At 42.0% G+C, this 12,932-nt stretch overlaps 1 protein-coding gene across 3 annotated transcripts in view; it reads right to left on the reverse strand.

Moving 5' to 3' along the window:
* SLC27A1 (solute carrier family 27 member 1) overlaps positions 1-12,932 on the reverse strand; it is a 40,053-nt gene that overhangs the window by 24,927 nt on the left and 2,194 nt on the right. For all 3 annotated transcript variants that reach the window (XM_084836413.1, XM_084836415.1, XM_084836414.1), the window contains exon 2: positions 3,782-3,949. In XM_084836413.1, coding sequence (XP_084692539.1) covers positions 3,782-3,949 — 168 coding nt within the window. The remainder of the gene's footprint in view (positions 1-3,781; positions 3,950-12,932) is intronic.

A 12,932-nucleotide genomic window follows, 5' to 3' on the forward strand; every position in this document is an offset into this window, starting at 1 on the left:
CAGTGTAGCCCCAACCACTGAAAAACATATTCAGCCACCTCTCTAGCTTCTGAGATTTCAGCAAGTGTTACAAAGGTTCAAGCACATCTTCACAGTCATAAGGACTAGAAACTTGCTTTAAAAATGGGGGGGGGGGAGGCCAGGGGAATGCTGTGAGTTTTAGCTGGTATTCAGTGAAAGTGAGGTGCAACATTCCCTATAAACCCGGGAGATGAGCATAGGCCTGTAGCAGCTACTTAAAACAGCTGTCCACATTGGCTTCCTGCCAGCAACCAGTCAATTATGCGCTGTTGCCATGCACAGAATGTACTTATTATTATTACATTTATATCCTGCTTTTTTCCCTCTTGCAAGAAAACCAAGGCAGCTTCATGGTCCCCCTCCTCTCCATTTTATCCTCACAACAACCCTGTGAGATATGTTAGACTGAGAGTCAGTGACTGGCCCAAAGTCACCCAGTGAACTTCATGGCCGAGTGGAGACTAGAGCCCAGATCTCTGGAGTTGCAGTCCAACACTCTAACTGCTACACCACACTGGCTCAGAATTAAATTTTCATGCCATTACAAACCTCCACTGGTGTACACAGAAAAACAAACAAACAGACCCTTGCAAACATTGGCCTTAGGCTACAATCCCACTCCTCCTCCCTAAACAATGACCATTGGGTACGATCCCCTCCCATCTGTGGCTATGACCATTCTGATAGTCCTAGATTCAATCCCTTGCGGAACAGGGCTGGAAGACTCCTACCCAAAACCTTGGAGATTTGTCATCACTTTTAGACCAATGATCTGACCTGGTCTAAGGTAGCTTCATATGTTTATTAGGTACTGAAACATAAAAATCAAATAACTAGTGGAAGCGAAACCAGTTAAAATTAGAGCAGCAGGATTTCTTTCCAGGAGACATAGCAGAGTTCCCATGCCCACCAGGGCCCCAATATTTCTCTTTTAAAAAACAAGTATTGTGTTCATCTTTCTGTGGAAAATCTGTAAAACATATAGTTTATGGTGGTTCTTCTGTACCAGTATTACTGCATTTCAAAGAAAGATACATGTGTATCCTGTGATATACTACTGAAAACACTGTTTGCCTGCCTATGTTTTGTGTACATCTTGGGGAACATGGAAGGTAAATCAGAAAGGCAACAAAGGGGAGTAGAGAAAGGAGAGAACACTTTGCAACTTAAATGCTGTATTTTCAGTCTTGATTATATTTGGAACTAGGGAGGAGCAAGCAAGATTAACCAGTTCATCAAAGGGTCTACCTCCTTGTCCTTAAGCATCTCTAAAGCAGACTCAAAGCTAACTGAAATTGCAATCGCATATTTCAGGAATTAAGTGGACAAGATTTGGTGAAAAGCATAACCATTTCAAGAGGGGACAAACATATTCATTTCATTTATTATATTTCTATACCACCCCATAGGTGAAGCTCTCTAAGAAGTTCACAAAAATATCAGAACTATTTAGTTTCCAGCAAAAAAGATTGCAAGCGGCCCAATCCTAGGGATGTTTACTCAGGAGTAAAGCCCACAAAGTTCAAGTAAGTATACATGGGATTACAGCCACAGTCATGCTTACTCAGAAGTTAATCCCACTGTGTTCAGTGGGGCTTAATGCTTAGAAAGCATGTGTAGGACTATAAACTTATCTAATATCTTGACTTCATCCAGACCCTTAAGTCAGTTTGATCTGCAACAATCTGGAACCGAGGAAGTATTGCGACAGTTCTTCTGATATCAATAATTCAAGATACAAAGATGAGGAATTGTTTGGATAAAATTTCAAGGGAGGACAATTGATCTTTCTGCTTTTCAGTGATGTAGAAGAACTTCAATTTAATGGACAATCCTGGTCAATTTCAATGTGGGCATCCCCTTTTAGAGAAATATCATAAAAAATGTCACAGCGACAAGACAAGGATCAGCTGTGGTGAACTCAACACATTCCATTTCCCAAAGTTTGGGGAAATAGCAGAAGTTCATTTTGCTGTTGATCAAAGAGGAGTCTGGAGGACTCCCCAGAGGATTAAGCCGCTGATACAGATCAAGGTCTTCTTAAAACCACACATCCCTCCTTACTATAAGTGTCCAAAGCAGAAGCCATGGGGGACTGGGGAAGAGAGCCTGGTTTAGTAATAGGCTGTTGGCATTTTGCCAAACAAGACTGGCCTGTCACAGTGACCCTACACCAAGCTCTGCCAGGAAAAGAACAGAGGAGTCTTTTCAAGCATTAGCTGCACTTTCTGTATTCTTAAGGGGTCTTTATTCTCTGCTGTTATTTCTCACTTGCCACGCAATTGAGAGGAAGTGGAGATCCAGAGGGCGCTGACAGCCACTATAAGAAGTGAAGCAGTCTTTGTGAGTGCAGCAACCCTAAATCCTTTGGTAACAAAGGAACCTCAAGGATGCAGAAAATAGGTACCAATTTCAATTAAAGAGCAAGGCACACATGAGAGTGTTAGGGCTCCCTCACACATTTCACATCTCCAAACCAAAAAATTCAACTGAGTAGGAAAGAGCAAGGAGCCCATATGTACACATCCACTAACACAGATTTCATACTATTTCCTAGGCATAAATTATTCAGAGTAGAAATGTGAAGTTGGCTCTAAAATACTTTTATTTTAGAAATGTGAAGTTGGCTCTAAAATACTCCTCTCACACCTTTTTATTTGCTGTAGCATACAAATGAGATTTCTCTCATCACAACAAACCTATGAGACAGACTGAGCCAAGAGCTAGCAACTGGCCCTAGGTCACCCAGTGAGCTGAGCAGGAATTTGAACCCAGGCCTCCTCAGTATTTCATGTTATGTGGAGTTGCAGAATTCTTAGCCTCCTCCTCCCAACACCTGCAGGAACTTGAGGGGAGAACCAGTGGGGGGTGTTGGCGATGCTTAACTTCCCCTGTATTTTTTTCCTCTTCCAGAAGAAAAGCAGTTTGGGGATGATGATTTTGAGCAGGCAAATTGATGGCAGGGAAAAGATTAAGCAACCTGCCCCGACACCCCGATTGCCACTCCCCTCCAGGTTCCAGCCTCCTGTGTGTGTTTTTCCTTTAAACAAATTAGGAAAAAGAATCACTAATACATATAGTTCAGCCTAAGCCCTTAACTACCCCTATCTGAATAACTGGGAATGGAATTTTATCACTAATACATTATCTGCTTTTAACGATGAATTTCAGCACCAACAGTATTGAGTCTTGGGGAGGGGGGCTGTCTCTTTTAAGATGCATATGAACATTATGGTGCTTTACTTCTGGAGCAGTCTTGCAAATGCTTTACAGGCTGTTTGTTACATTCCACAATGAAAGCATTTCCTTTAGTATAGATGAGCCATCCAACTCAGCCATGTCCTCAGATAAACCAAGTTTTTGAAGCATTGGTTCATCTACCTTATATGTTGTTGTTGTTGTTCAGTCGTGTCCGACTCACACATGATTTAATAAACAGAAGAAGATGTAGAACATTATGTCTTTACTTCCTTTGTACTTAGCAGTAGCAAAGCCAATTTACTACACACTTTCACTCCAAACTCTGTTAGGTGTAGCTTACAAATTCCACACTTGGATAGGGGTCGGGGAGAGAGAGCTAAAGTATTTATCATTTTAGGAGAGCTGTTATCAGTGCTCTTTGACAGGGCAGAGTTCACATCCTAAGTCCCATTAAATCCCCTAGCACTGAAGCATATACAGTTGTATCATTTGTGGCTATATAGCTATTATTTATGAAAACAAACCAGTACATTATGGCATAAGAGGAAGTTGTACCTACAGGAGGTCTCTCAAGGCCGTCTTAAAGATGATCCGGAGAAATGTCCAGCCACCACTGCCAATGTAAATGCCCAGAGCGGCTGCAATACTCCATGGCCAGGATACACCAAAAAACCGCATGAGGCCAAGTGAACCAAGTGAAGCAGTGCAAACCGTAATCATGCGCATCCTGGAAAAAGACAGAGGTTTCAGTGTTAACTACTAGATTATTTAACATTTATTTGCACCAAGAAAGTATTAAGTGTGTTACACAGATGATGATCACAAGGGTGATAAAGTTGCTGGCCATACAAGACAGGTAGGACAAAGGTGAAGGGAGCACGGGAGAGTAGCTAAAGATAGTGGAAAGCTAGGGTTATTAGAGGAAGAAGTTGTGCAAATGCCAAGACAGACCTGGAAACACTTTCCAGGAAAAGCTATTGTAATGCACTCTGATTGTAGTTGCCACTAAAGACCATATGGAAGCTTCAGCTGATGCATTTTGTGCCACCTCCTGAAAAGTATATTACAATAATGCTCCACTGTCTACAAGGTCATATTCAAGGTGATGGATTTAACTGAGAAACCCTTAAGCCACTTAGGTCCACATGAAAGAGACTGCTGCCTCCTATCATGAATGCCCGGATTGACCAAGAAGCCCAGTTAATAATACCATCTCTGTACACTATGTTCTGTGACAAAGGATATGCACATAGAATTCCCAAGGACTGCCCATTAATTGTGGAGCGCCATCAAAGCTCAAGCCCAAGGATCTTTCTAAACTTTATGTTATAAGACTTTGTTTTCCTGGTGAAAGCTAACCTAGCCAAGGTGAGGATTTTACCCCTGGATATACTTCAATCAATTTTTTGTCTAACGTGCTTACCCATACCGAGCTTTCAAGAACTGAGGAAGCACACATTTAAATAATGAATACTTAAGAAGGGATTTGAAATAGGAGAAGCAAGTTAGTCAATGAATAGAAAGGAGCAACTTGTTCCAGAAACAGGAACAGCATGGTAGTAGGCACAAAGATAGGAGCGGCAGAAGTGAATAAAAGGGAATCTGTGTGATTTTTGTCTGAAAGCAATAAGCTGCAGCTCTTTCAGCAAAGGCCAGAAGTCTAACAAACGATTTCAAGCACTTTAATGATCACTCCACAAAACTTGATCTACACCCTTATGGTAAATGAATTTTTTAAAATCCAGTTTAAAATAAAGAAATCTGATTATTTTTAAATCATCAATTATCCTCCCTGCTTCAGACTCAAAATAATATGCCACTCATTGGTAGGTAAAAGGCAGCACTACTTACCGGGGATAATGGATCTTTTAACAAAGTCAACTGTGATCAAAGTGCTGGTTTTGTCATTTAAAGACCCCAAAAGGTCTGGGCCCGGGGTACTTGAAGGAATGCCTCCTCGACTCCCCCAAGACTATGAGAACATCAAGGAAGGCATTACTCCAAGTGCCCTCATATTCTGAGATTAGGCAGGAAAGCTACAAACAAGAACCTTCACAGTTGTGGCTCCTTGTGGAATACCTTGTCAGGGCACTGTTTTGCCATCTTCTGAAGGCTTATTTACAACACAAAACTAGATAGATGTCTACTTAGAAGTCTGTCCTATTGAGTTTAATGTGGCTTACTCCCAAGTAAATGTGTATAGGACTGTGCCATAAGACACTTCTACTTAAGACCCGGTTTGCATGTCACAGTGACAATTACAGGGTTGTTTAACTCAGAATGAGGGGATGAGTAGAGTGTGCAAGCCATTTCCAATTTCAATTAGCAACTCAGGAACATGCTGTTATATGTGAACGGGATCATTGCTAAGATTTGCATTGACCAGAAGCTTGTATAAAACAGCACTGTATCTATTGCCTGTGATTTTTTCCAACTCTGGGTTCTCTCTCCCCTGAAAACCCAGAGTTCCACATTCGGATATCATGATAAACAACCAAGAACACAGTGTCCCCGAGTTATTTAGCTCTTCCTGTTTGCAGTGGGAGTGACAAAGCACCTAGGAGCCAGCATGCTCACTCCTGCTCATTCATGGCTACCCAGGGTTTTTATAAAACCTAGGTAGTCATGATGTGTGAACCAGGCCAATGTCTGTTCTTGAATTAACTCCCAAGATGTTTGGAAGTTTGAATTAACTCCCAAGCAAGATATATTGAATACAAATGTTTGGATTTCATTCTTTATTAGCTTCTGTTACTGTGAAAACTAACAGGAGCATCAGTTCTAAAGCCAGCAAGATCAGCATCTTACATAATAAGTGGTGCTTTGGTTAAAATAATGCAATCTGATCTCGGACAGAGAATACCACAAAAATCTCAGCTTCCATTGTATATCCTTAAAAAGAAGTTTCTAGTCCTCAAAATTGTTGGGGAGGGGGAACGATATTAAGAATGTTTGCACACAAGATTGTGAAACCAGAGGATACTAGGCAAACTTCCAATAGTCAAGAAATAAGACTTTATACCCTTACCCAAGAGATAACCTAATTGCTGCATCTTTTCTCCCCTGCAGCTTGGGTGATGGGAGCTCTATCACTCCCAGAATGTGGGAGGTTAATCTCCAGCCACTCATATTTGGTGGCCGGCAGCAACCAACTTGAAATTGCTTCTCCCCCTCTCTTCGTATCTGTGGGGATATGAGGACTCCCAATGAGACGCCTTCGAGGATGCCCCGCCTACAATCCAGCTTTCAGTTCTGAAGATGATCCCCTACAGTGTCAAGGGGATGGAGCAGGACTAGAAGAGGGTGAGCATGACGGTATCACTGCTACCATGCAACAACCTCTATGTAAGACACATGTCTAGAGGTTTACCCCTACCCACTGTGGCTTTCCATGAGACCTCAAATGGAATCAGCTCATGGAGACACCAGATTAAATGCACTGCTTTATAGTTTTTGTTTGCTTAAACTGACGCAACAAAGAACTTTCAGCAGTGGAAAATTCCTTGCTCTGAGGAAGGGCCATAGCTGACTGGCAGAGTGGCTATGCATGCGAAGTGTCCCAAGTTTAATCCCTCGTCTCCAGGCAGGGCTGGGAAAATACTCGTGTCCAAAACCCTGAAGAGCTGCTGCCAGTCAGTGTAGGCAATACTGAGTTAGACGGACCAAAGGCCTGATCTGGTATAAGGCAGCTTCCTAGGTTTGAGAAATTCACAATGGCAGGTTCCCTTTCCACCCTATCTAATCCAGTTGAGGAGAAAAAGTTTCAGTTTGTTACTGAAAAGATGTCAAGTAAAGTTGAAGACACAGACAGAACTCCTCAGGAGCCCCGACCCCTCACCGACCCCAACTGCGAAGAAGCCAGGTCAGAGAACTGGAAAATGGCAGTTACTGTTCCAATTGTCAGGGACAAATATTCCTAAATTAATTTGCATGCACCTCGCCTGCTGGAGGAAGTAGGGGGATAATCCCACTCCAGGATACCATCTTCCACTGACAGAGAGTAAGTCCTCATGGTAAGTCCAGCATTCCATTTTTTGGATTTACGTAATTCATTCTAGAGACAATTTTGGCCTTCCTTGGCACAGAATTGCAATGTTTTGGTGCACTGTACCCATAGTTCTATATTCAGTGAATATTGTGCCTTCTACTGTAGCCAATACTTCATGAAATGTGGAAGTCAACATGATGTAGCAGCTAAAGTGTTGGACTTGTGCCAGGAAGACTCAAGATCAAATTTCTACACAGCTATGAAGCCAACAGTGATCTTATTTATCTATTTATTGACATTTATATACAGCTGTATCTGCTAAAAAGCCATCAAGGCAGCACACAACAATGTAATACAATCTTCGTCCAGTCACTAGCTTAGTCTACCTCATAGGGGGTTGTTATATAGACAAAGGTTAGTGAACTCCTATGTACACCACCCTGAGCTCCTTGAAGTAACATAACAAATATGTCACAGGTCTATGGTGGTCAATAATTCTCAGAGATACACATCCCCTATTCACTTCGGTTGGTAGCCCAGATGTTCTTTATTATGCTGACAACACTGGCCTTTGTATTCTGCATACCGGTCACATACAGAAACTGAAAGAAAGTATGTCATTCCAAGAGCAAATTCTGTTCCAGCACCAACTTTTAAAGTGCCCAGTCATAAAGTTATGAATGCTGTGTGAAGAGTGGATGCATATATATAGCAACATACCAGAACTCAGGGACACTCAATGAGATGTACTGGCAACAGGTTCAGTACAGACAAAATAAAGCACTTCACACAATGCACGGGAGAGCAAGGGAAGCAGGCAAAGACAACAAGGGAGCCTGCTCCAGCTGGACTTATCTCTTCTCCCACAGGGCTGTCTACCACCATCTGTCCCAGGGGAAGTTCCTGACTTATGTTTTGATAGTGTCACATTGTGATTTCATTATTGTATTTTTTTATTTCACTTGTGAGTTGCCTTGGAAGATTTGTATCCTTAAAAGGTAGGATATAAATGACCATAACAGCAACTTACAGAATTCACTGCCACAGGTTTTTTCCCTGAAGCTGCTTGGCATTCTTCAGGTCTGAGGATATCAGTGATTTGGTTGGTTGTTTTTTAGTGGCTGCCATGTGCATGGTTCTGGTGGGAGGAGCTTCTGCTGCTTGAGGGGTGTCACTGAGCTAGTTGAGGGTGGGCAGCAGCAACACAACTCCATAAGTAGCCTGTCAACCCCAGAGAGTTTGCAATCCAGGGTGAGCAAACACGAGCAGCAAGCAGGAAGTTTTATGTGAGAGTTTTGGGGGGAAGTCCAGGAAGGTGGCAGTAACACCAACAGAGAACCAAGAAACATGGCACCTAGGGAGCTTGACCACGGCAAAGTTCTGTGCTATGTTTTCCTGCGTGAGGATGTACAAAATGACACCTGCAACAAGTGCAAGCTAGTATCCCTGTACAAGGGCTTGAGGCACAACTATCCATACTTTGGTTAACCACAGAACATGAAGAATTTCTGGACAGAACACAAGAATTGCTTCTGGGAGGACAACAGGAAGCAGCAATTTCTAAGCAAGAGGAAGAAAATCAGATGCAGAAGAAGATAGGCACATGGAAGAATGTCATACACCGGAACAATATAACCAGGAAGAATGATGTGTCTTTGGAGCTGTGCAACCAATTCCAGGGCCTCCCCATTGACAATGATTCTGAACCATTGGAACAGGAACAGCTGCCCCAGGGTCTACAGAGGGGACTCAAAGGCCTCTGTGAATGGAAGGAAACCTGCAGCTGCCTCAAGGAGGAAGGGATGTGTGGTGGTAGTTGATGACTCCCTTCAGAGAAGGACCAAGGCATTGGTGTGCTGTCCTGACATGTTGTTGTGGGAGGTGTTGTCTCCCTCGCATATATCCAAGATGTGATGGAAAGCTTGACAAGACTCATTAAGCCCACTGACCAGCATCCTTTCCTGCTGATTCATGTGGGAACAAATGATGTTGCTAGACCCAGCTTTGAATGTATTTTTTGTGACTGTGAAGCCCTGGGTAGGAAGGTAAAGGACCTAGGGGCACAGCCGGTGTTTCCATCACTCCATCCTGTTGAAAGTCATGACCTAGGAAGAGAGAGAATAATACTGGAAGTGAATTACAGGCTAAGCAGATGGTGAAACTCAGGAAAAATGTGGATTCTTGGACCATGGTATATGCTTCCGTGATGAAGGACCTCTGGCAAGAGATGAGTTATATCTCATGAGGACTAGGATGAGGTGAAAATATTGGGGACCTTGAGTGGAAGTGACAACATCATCTTGGGATTCATAATACAGAGGAAAAGGAAAGTTGAGTATAGTCAGACATACACCCTAGACTTTAGGAAAGCTGACTTCAACAAGTTTTTTAAAAGACTAGGTGGGATTCCATGGGTAGAAATACTCAAGGAAGAAGTTAAAAATGGGTGAGAGTTTCTTAAAAAGGGCAATACTGAAGGCAAAATCACAAACTACTCCAGTGAACAAGAAAGGTGGAATGCATAAGGACCTTTCTGAGCTCAGATTTAAAATTTGTATTAAAAAATGGGCTAGGCAGACCACTGAGGACAAGTACAAATGAGTAGCCAACACCTGTAGGGGGAGTGTGTGGGGGCACTAAAGCTCAGAATGAGCTTAGGCTTGTGAGGGATATTAAAAAATAACAAAAAAGGTATTTTGGTTCTATTTCGAGCAAGAAGAAGAACAAGGAAGTGGTAGCTCTGGTGCGAGAGGAAGATTAAGAAATGTTAGTGGGCAATGGAGTGGAGGTGGAACTACTCAACTCTTTCTTTGTCTAAGACTTTTACCACAAGGGAAACTGTGCAAAAATAATCAAATGATGAAGGGGAAGAGTTACAGCCCAGGGAGATGAACAAGTGGTATGGGAGCACCTCGCCACTCTAAATGAGTGCCTCCTGAGTTGCATCCTAGAGTACTAATGGAACTTGCAAGTATAATCTCAGAACCTCTATCTATAATTTTACATTCTGGGAGAACAGGTGAAGTGCCACAAAACTGGAGCTCAATGAAAGGTGTCCCCATTTTCAAAAGGTGCAGAGGAAGAATCCAGGAACCTACAGATCAGCCTGACACAGATACCTGGAAACATTCTAGGACAAATCATTCTGCTATCACAAAAAGCCAGCATCAGTCTCTCAAAAACAAGTCATACTAAGCTAACCTTATCTCCTTTTTTTATTTAATTACTCATTTTATATTCCACTTCACTATATCTAAGAGGACATCTTGAAGTAGTTTATAACATAAAAATGTGAAAACATTAAGAAACAGAAAACACAAAACATCTCAGTAAAAACATTTTTTAAAAAAATCCTCAGTTAAAACATTTAAAATCAGAGAACTAACCCTCAATGAACTGGGCAGCACAATGTTGACAGTTACTTGGCTGGTAAATCAGGGGAATGCTGTGGACATAGTATATCTTGTCAAAAAGCCTTGCTGAAACTGAGGTCACTTATGGTATTCTTGTTGGCAAACTGGTAAGATGTGGGCTAGACAGTGGAACTGTTAGGCGGATTCACAGCCAGTTGAGGGCCCACACACAAAGACCTTGTCCGCACAATCAAAATAAGCCACCTTGGCTTATTTAAATCGCAGCACAATTTCTATAATCACTGCCTGGGTGTGGCATGTCATCCAAATCCAGGTAGCATAGCTTGTTGGAGGGGGAAATTACCCTCCAATAACCTTACAACAACCCATGGGTTACTGAGAACTGGATTGAGAACTGGGCCAAAATTCATAAAATGAATTTCAACAGAGATAAATGTAAAGTTCCGCATCTAAGTAGGAAGAGTCAGTTGCACAAATGCAGGCTGGGAGATAGCTGGCTTGATAACAGTGCATATAAAAAGGATCTAGAGCAGGGGCAGGCAATATGGTGCTCTCTAGACATTTTGGGCTACAAGTCCCACTGACTCCAGTCATTATGACCAATGGTCAGGTATTATGGGACTGGTAGTCCAAAAATTTTGGAGGCACCGATTTGCTATGCCTGGTCTAGAGGTTTTAGCAGATCACAAGCTAATATGAGTCAGCAGTGTGATGGAGCAGCTAAAAAGGCTAATGCAATTATTTCAACAGAAATATAGTGTCAATATCATGAGAAGTCATGATTCCACTCTGTTCTGCTCTGGCCAGACTTCACTTGGAGTACTATGTAAAGTTCTGGTCACCACAGTTTAAGAAGGATATTGCCAAACTGGAATGTGTCCAGAGAGGAGGGCAACAAAAACCATGAGGGGCCTGAAGACCATGTTCTATGAGGAAAAATTGAATGAGTTGGGTATGTTTAGCCTAGAGAAGGGACAATTCAGAGGCAGTATGATAGCCATCTTCAGATATGTGAAAGGCTGTCACATAAATGGAGAAAACTTTTTCTGGTCCTCCAAACAGTACAATCTGAACCAATGGGTTCAAAATACGGCACAAAAAAAAAATTGAGTAAAGATTAGGAAGAACTTCTTGAAGGTATGAGCTGTTTCACAATGGAACATGCTGCCTTGAAAGATGGTGGATTCTCCTTTGTTGGAGGTTTTTAAGCTGAAGCTGAATTCGACTAGATGACCCTTCCAACTCTATGATTCTAGGATGCAGTGATGACCACTATGCTTAGATGGCTTTTTAAGAAGATGAGATAAATTCATAGCAGATAGTTCTCTAATGTTTACATGTTGCATAATAGCAACATGGAGCTTCAATATTCAGAGGCAGTATACCTCTGAATACCACATGATGGGGTCAGGGAGAACTGTTGCCTTCATGCCCTACTTGTAAGCTTCCCAGAAGAATCTGTCTGACCAGTGTTGGGAACAGAATACTAGACTAGATAGACCTTTGATTCAATCCAGTAAAGCTCTTCTTACATTCTCAAGAAAACTTTGTTTCCGAAGTCATCTAGGATTTTTCCAGTTTGGTCATCAGTAAACCAAAGATCAAGTTGATGTCCATATTCCCATACAGGCATATTTGTGCCAGAAGATACATCTACAACAGAACTAAATAACATCAGGTGTATCATTGCCACTTTTTTGTCACCATACTTTAGAAGCTGGTGAAGGGGAGGAACAGACCTGTAGAGGGCTCAGGATAGCAACACACACAACAATATACAACAAAGAGTTCAGAATTTATGACATAAGAGGAAAGGTTGGAAGAACTGGGTTTGTTTAGCTTAGAGAAAAGGCAGAAGTAGTACATGATATCAGTTTGCAAATATCTAGACTGCAATAAACATGACATGGAGCGTTTTACTCAAGTCACATGGGAAAGACAAGAATCAAGTTTAGGCACAGCAGATTTCAACAGGATAATAGGCAGTGCTTTTGAAACGTCAATAGTTGGGCAGTGGAATAGGATACGTAGTGGACTTGTGGAATCACCTTCTTGAGGTTTTTAAAAAGGGGATGAACATCAACGAGAGACAAAGGAGCTCCTGCCAATACCGTGGATAGCGCTTAAGGCACTGAAACCCAATGTTCTAATCCCTTTGTCCAATAAGATTACCCCAGCTCTAAATTAGCACCAACCTGTCCCTTCTTATATATAACAAAAATGTGAGCAAAAAGGTCTTTTTCTTCTTAAAAAGCTTGACATGTATATACGAACACACAGTATGCACAGAATTTAACATCTCACTTCTCAGGGAGATTCCATCCTCAGTGCCATCAACCTGGCAAGTT

This window comes from Heloderma suspectum, chromosome 2 (assembly GCF_057233095.1).
Source record: "Heloderma suspectum isolate Gila_16-S chromosome 2, 16-S_ref, whole genome shotgun sequence".
Classification (NCBI taxonomy): Eukaryota; Metazoa; Chordata; class Lepidosauria; order Squamata; family Helodermatidae; genus Heloderma; species Heloderma suspectum.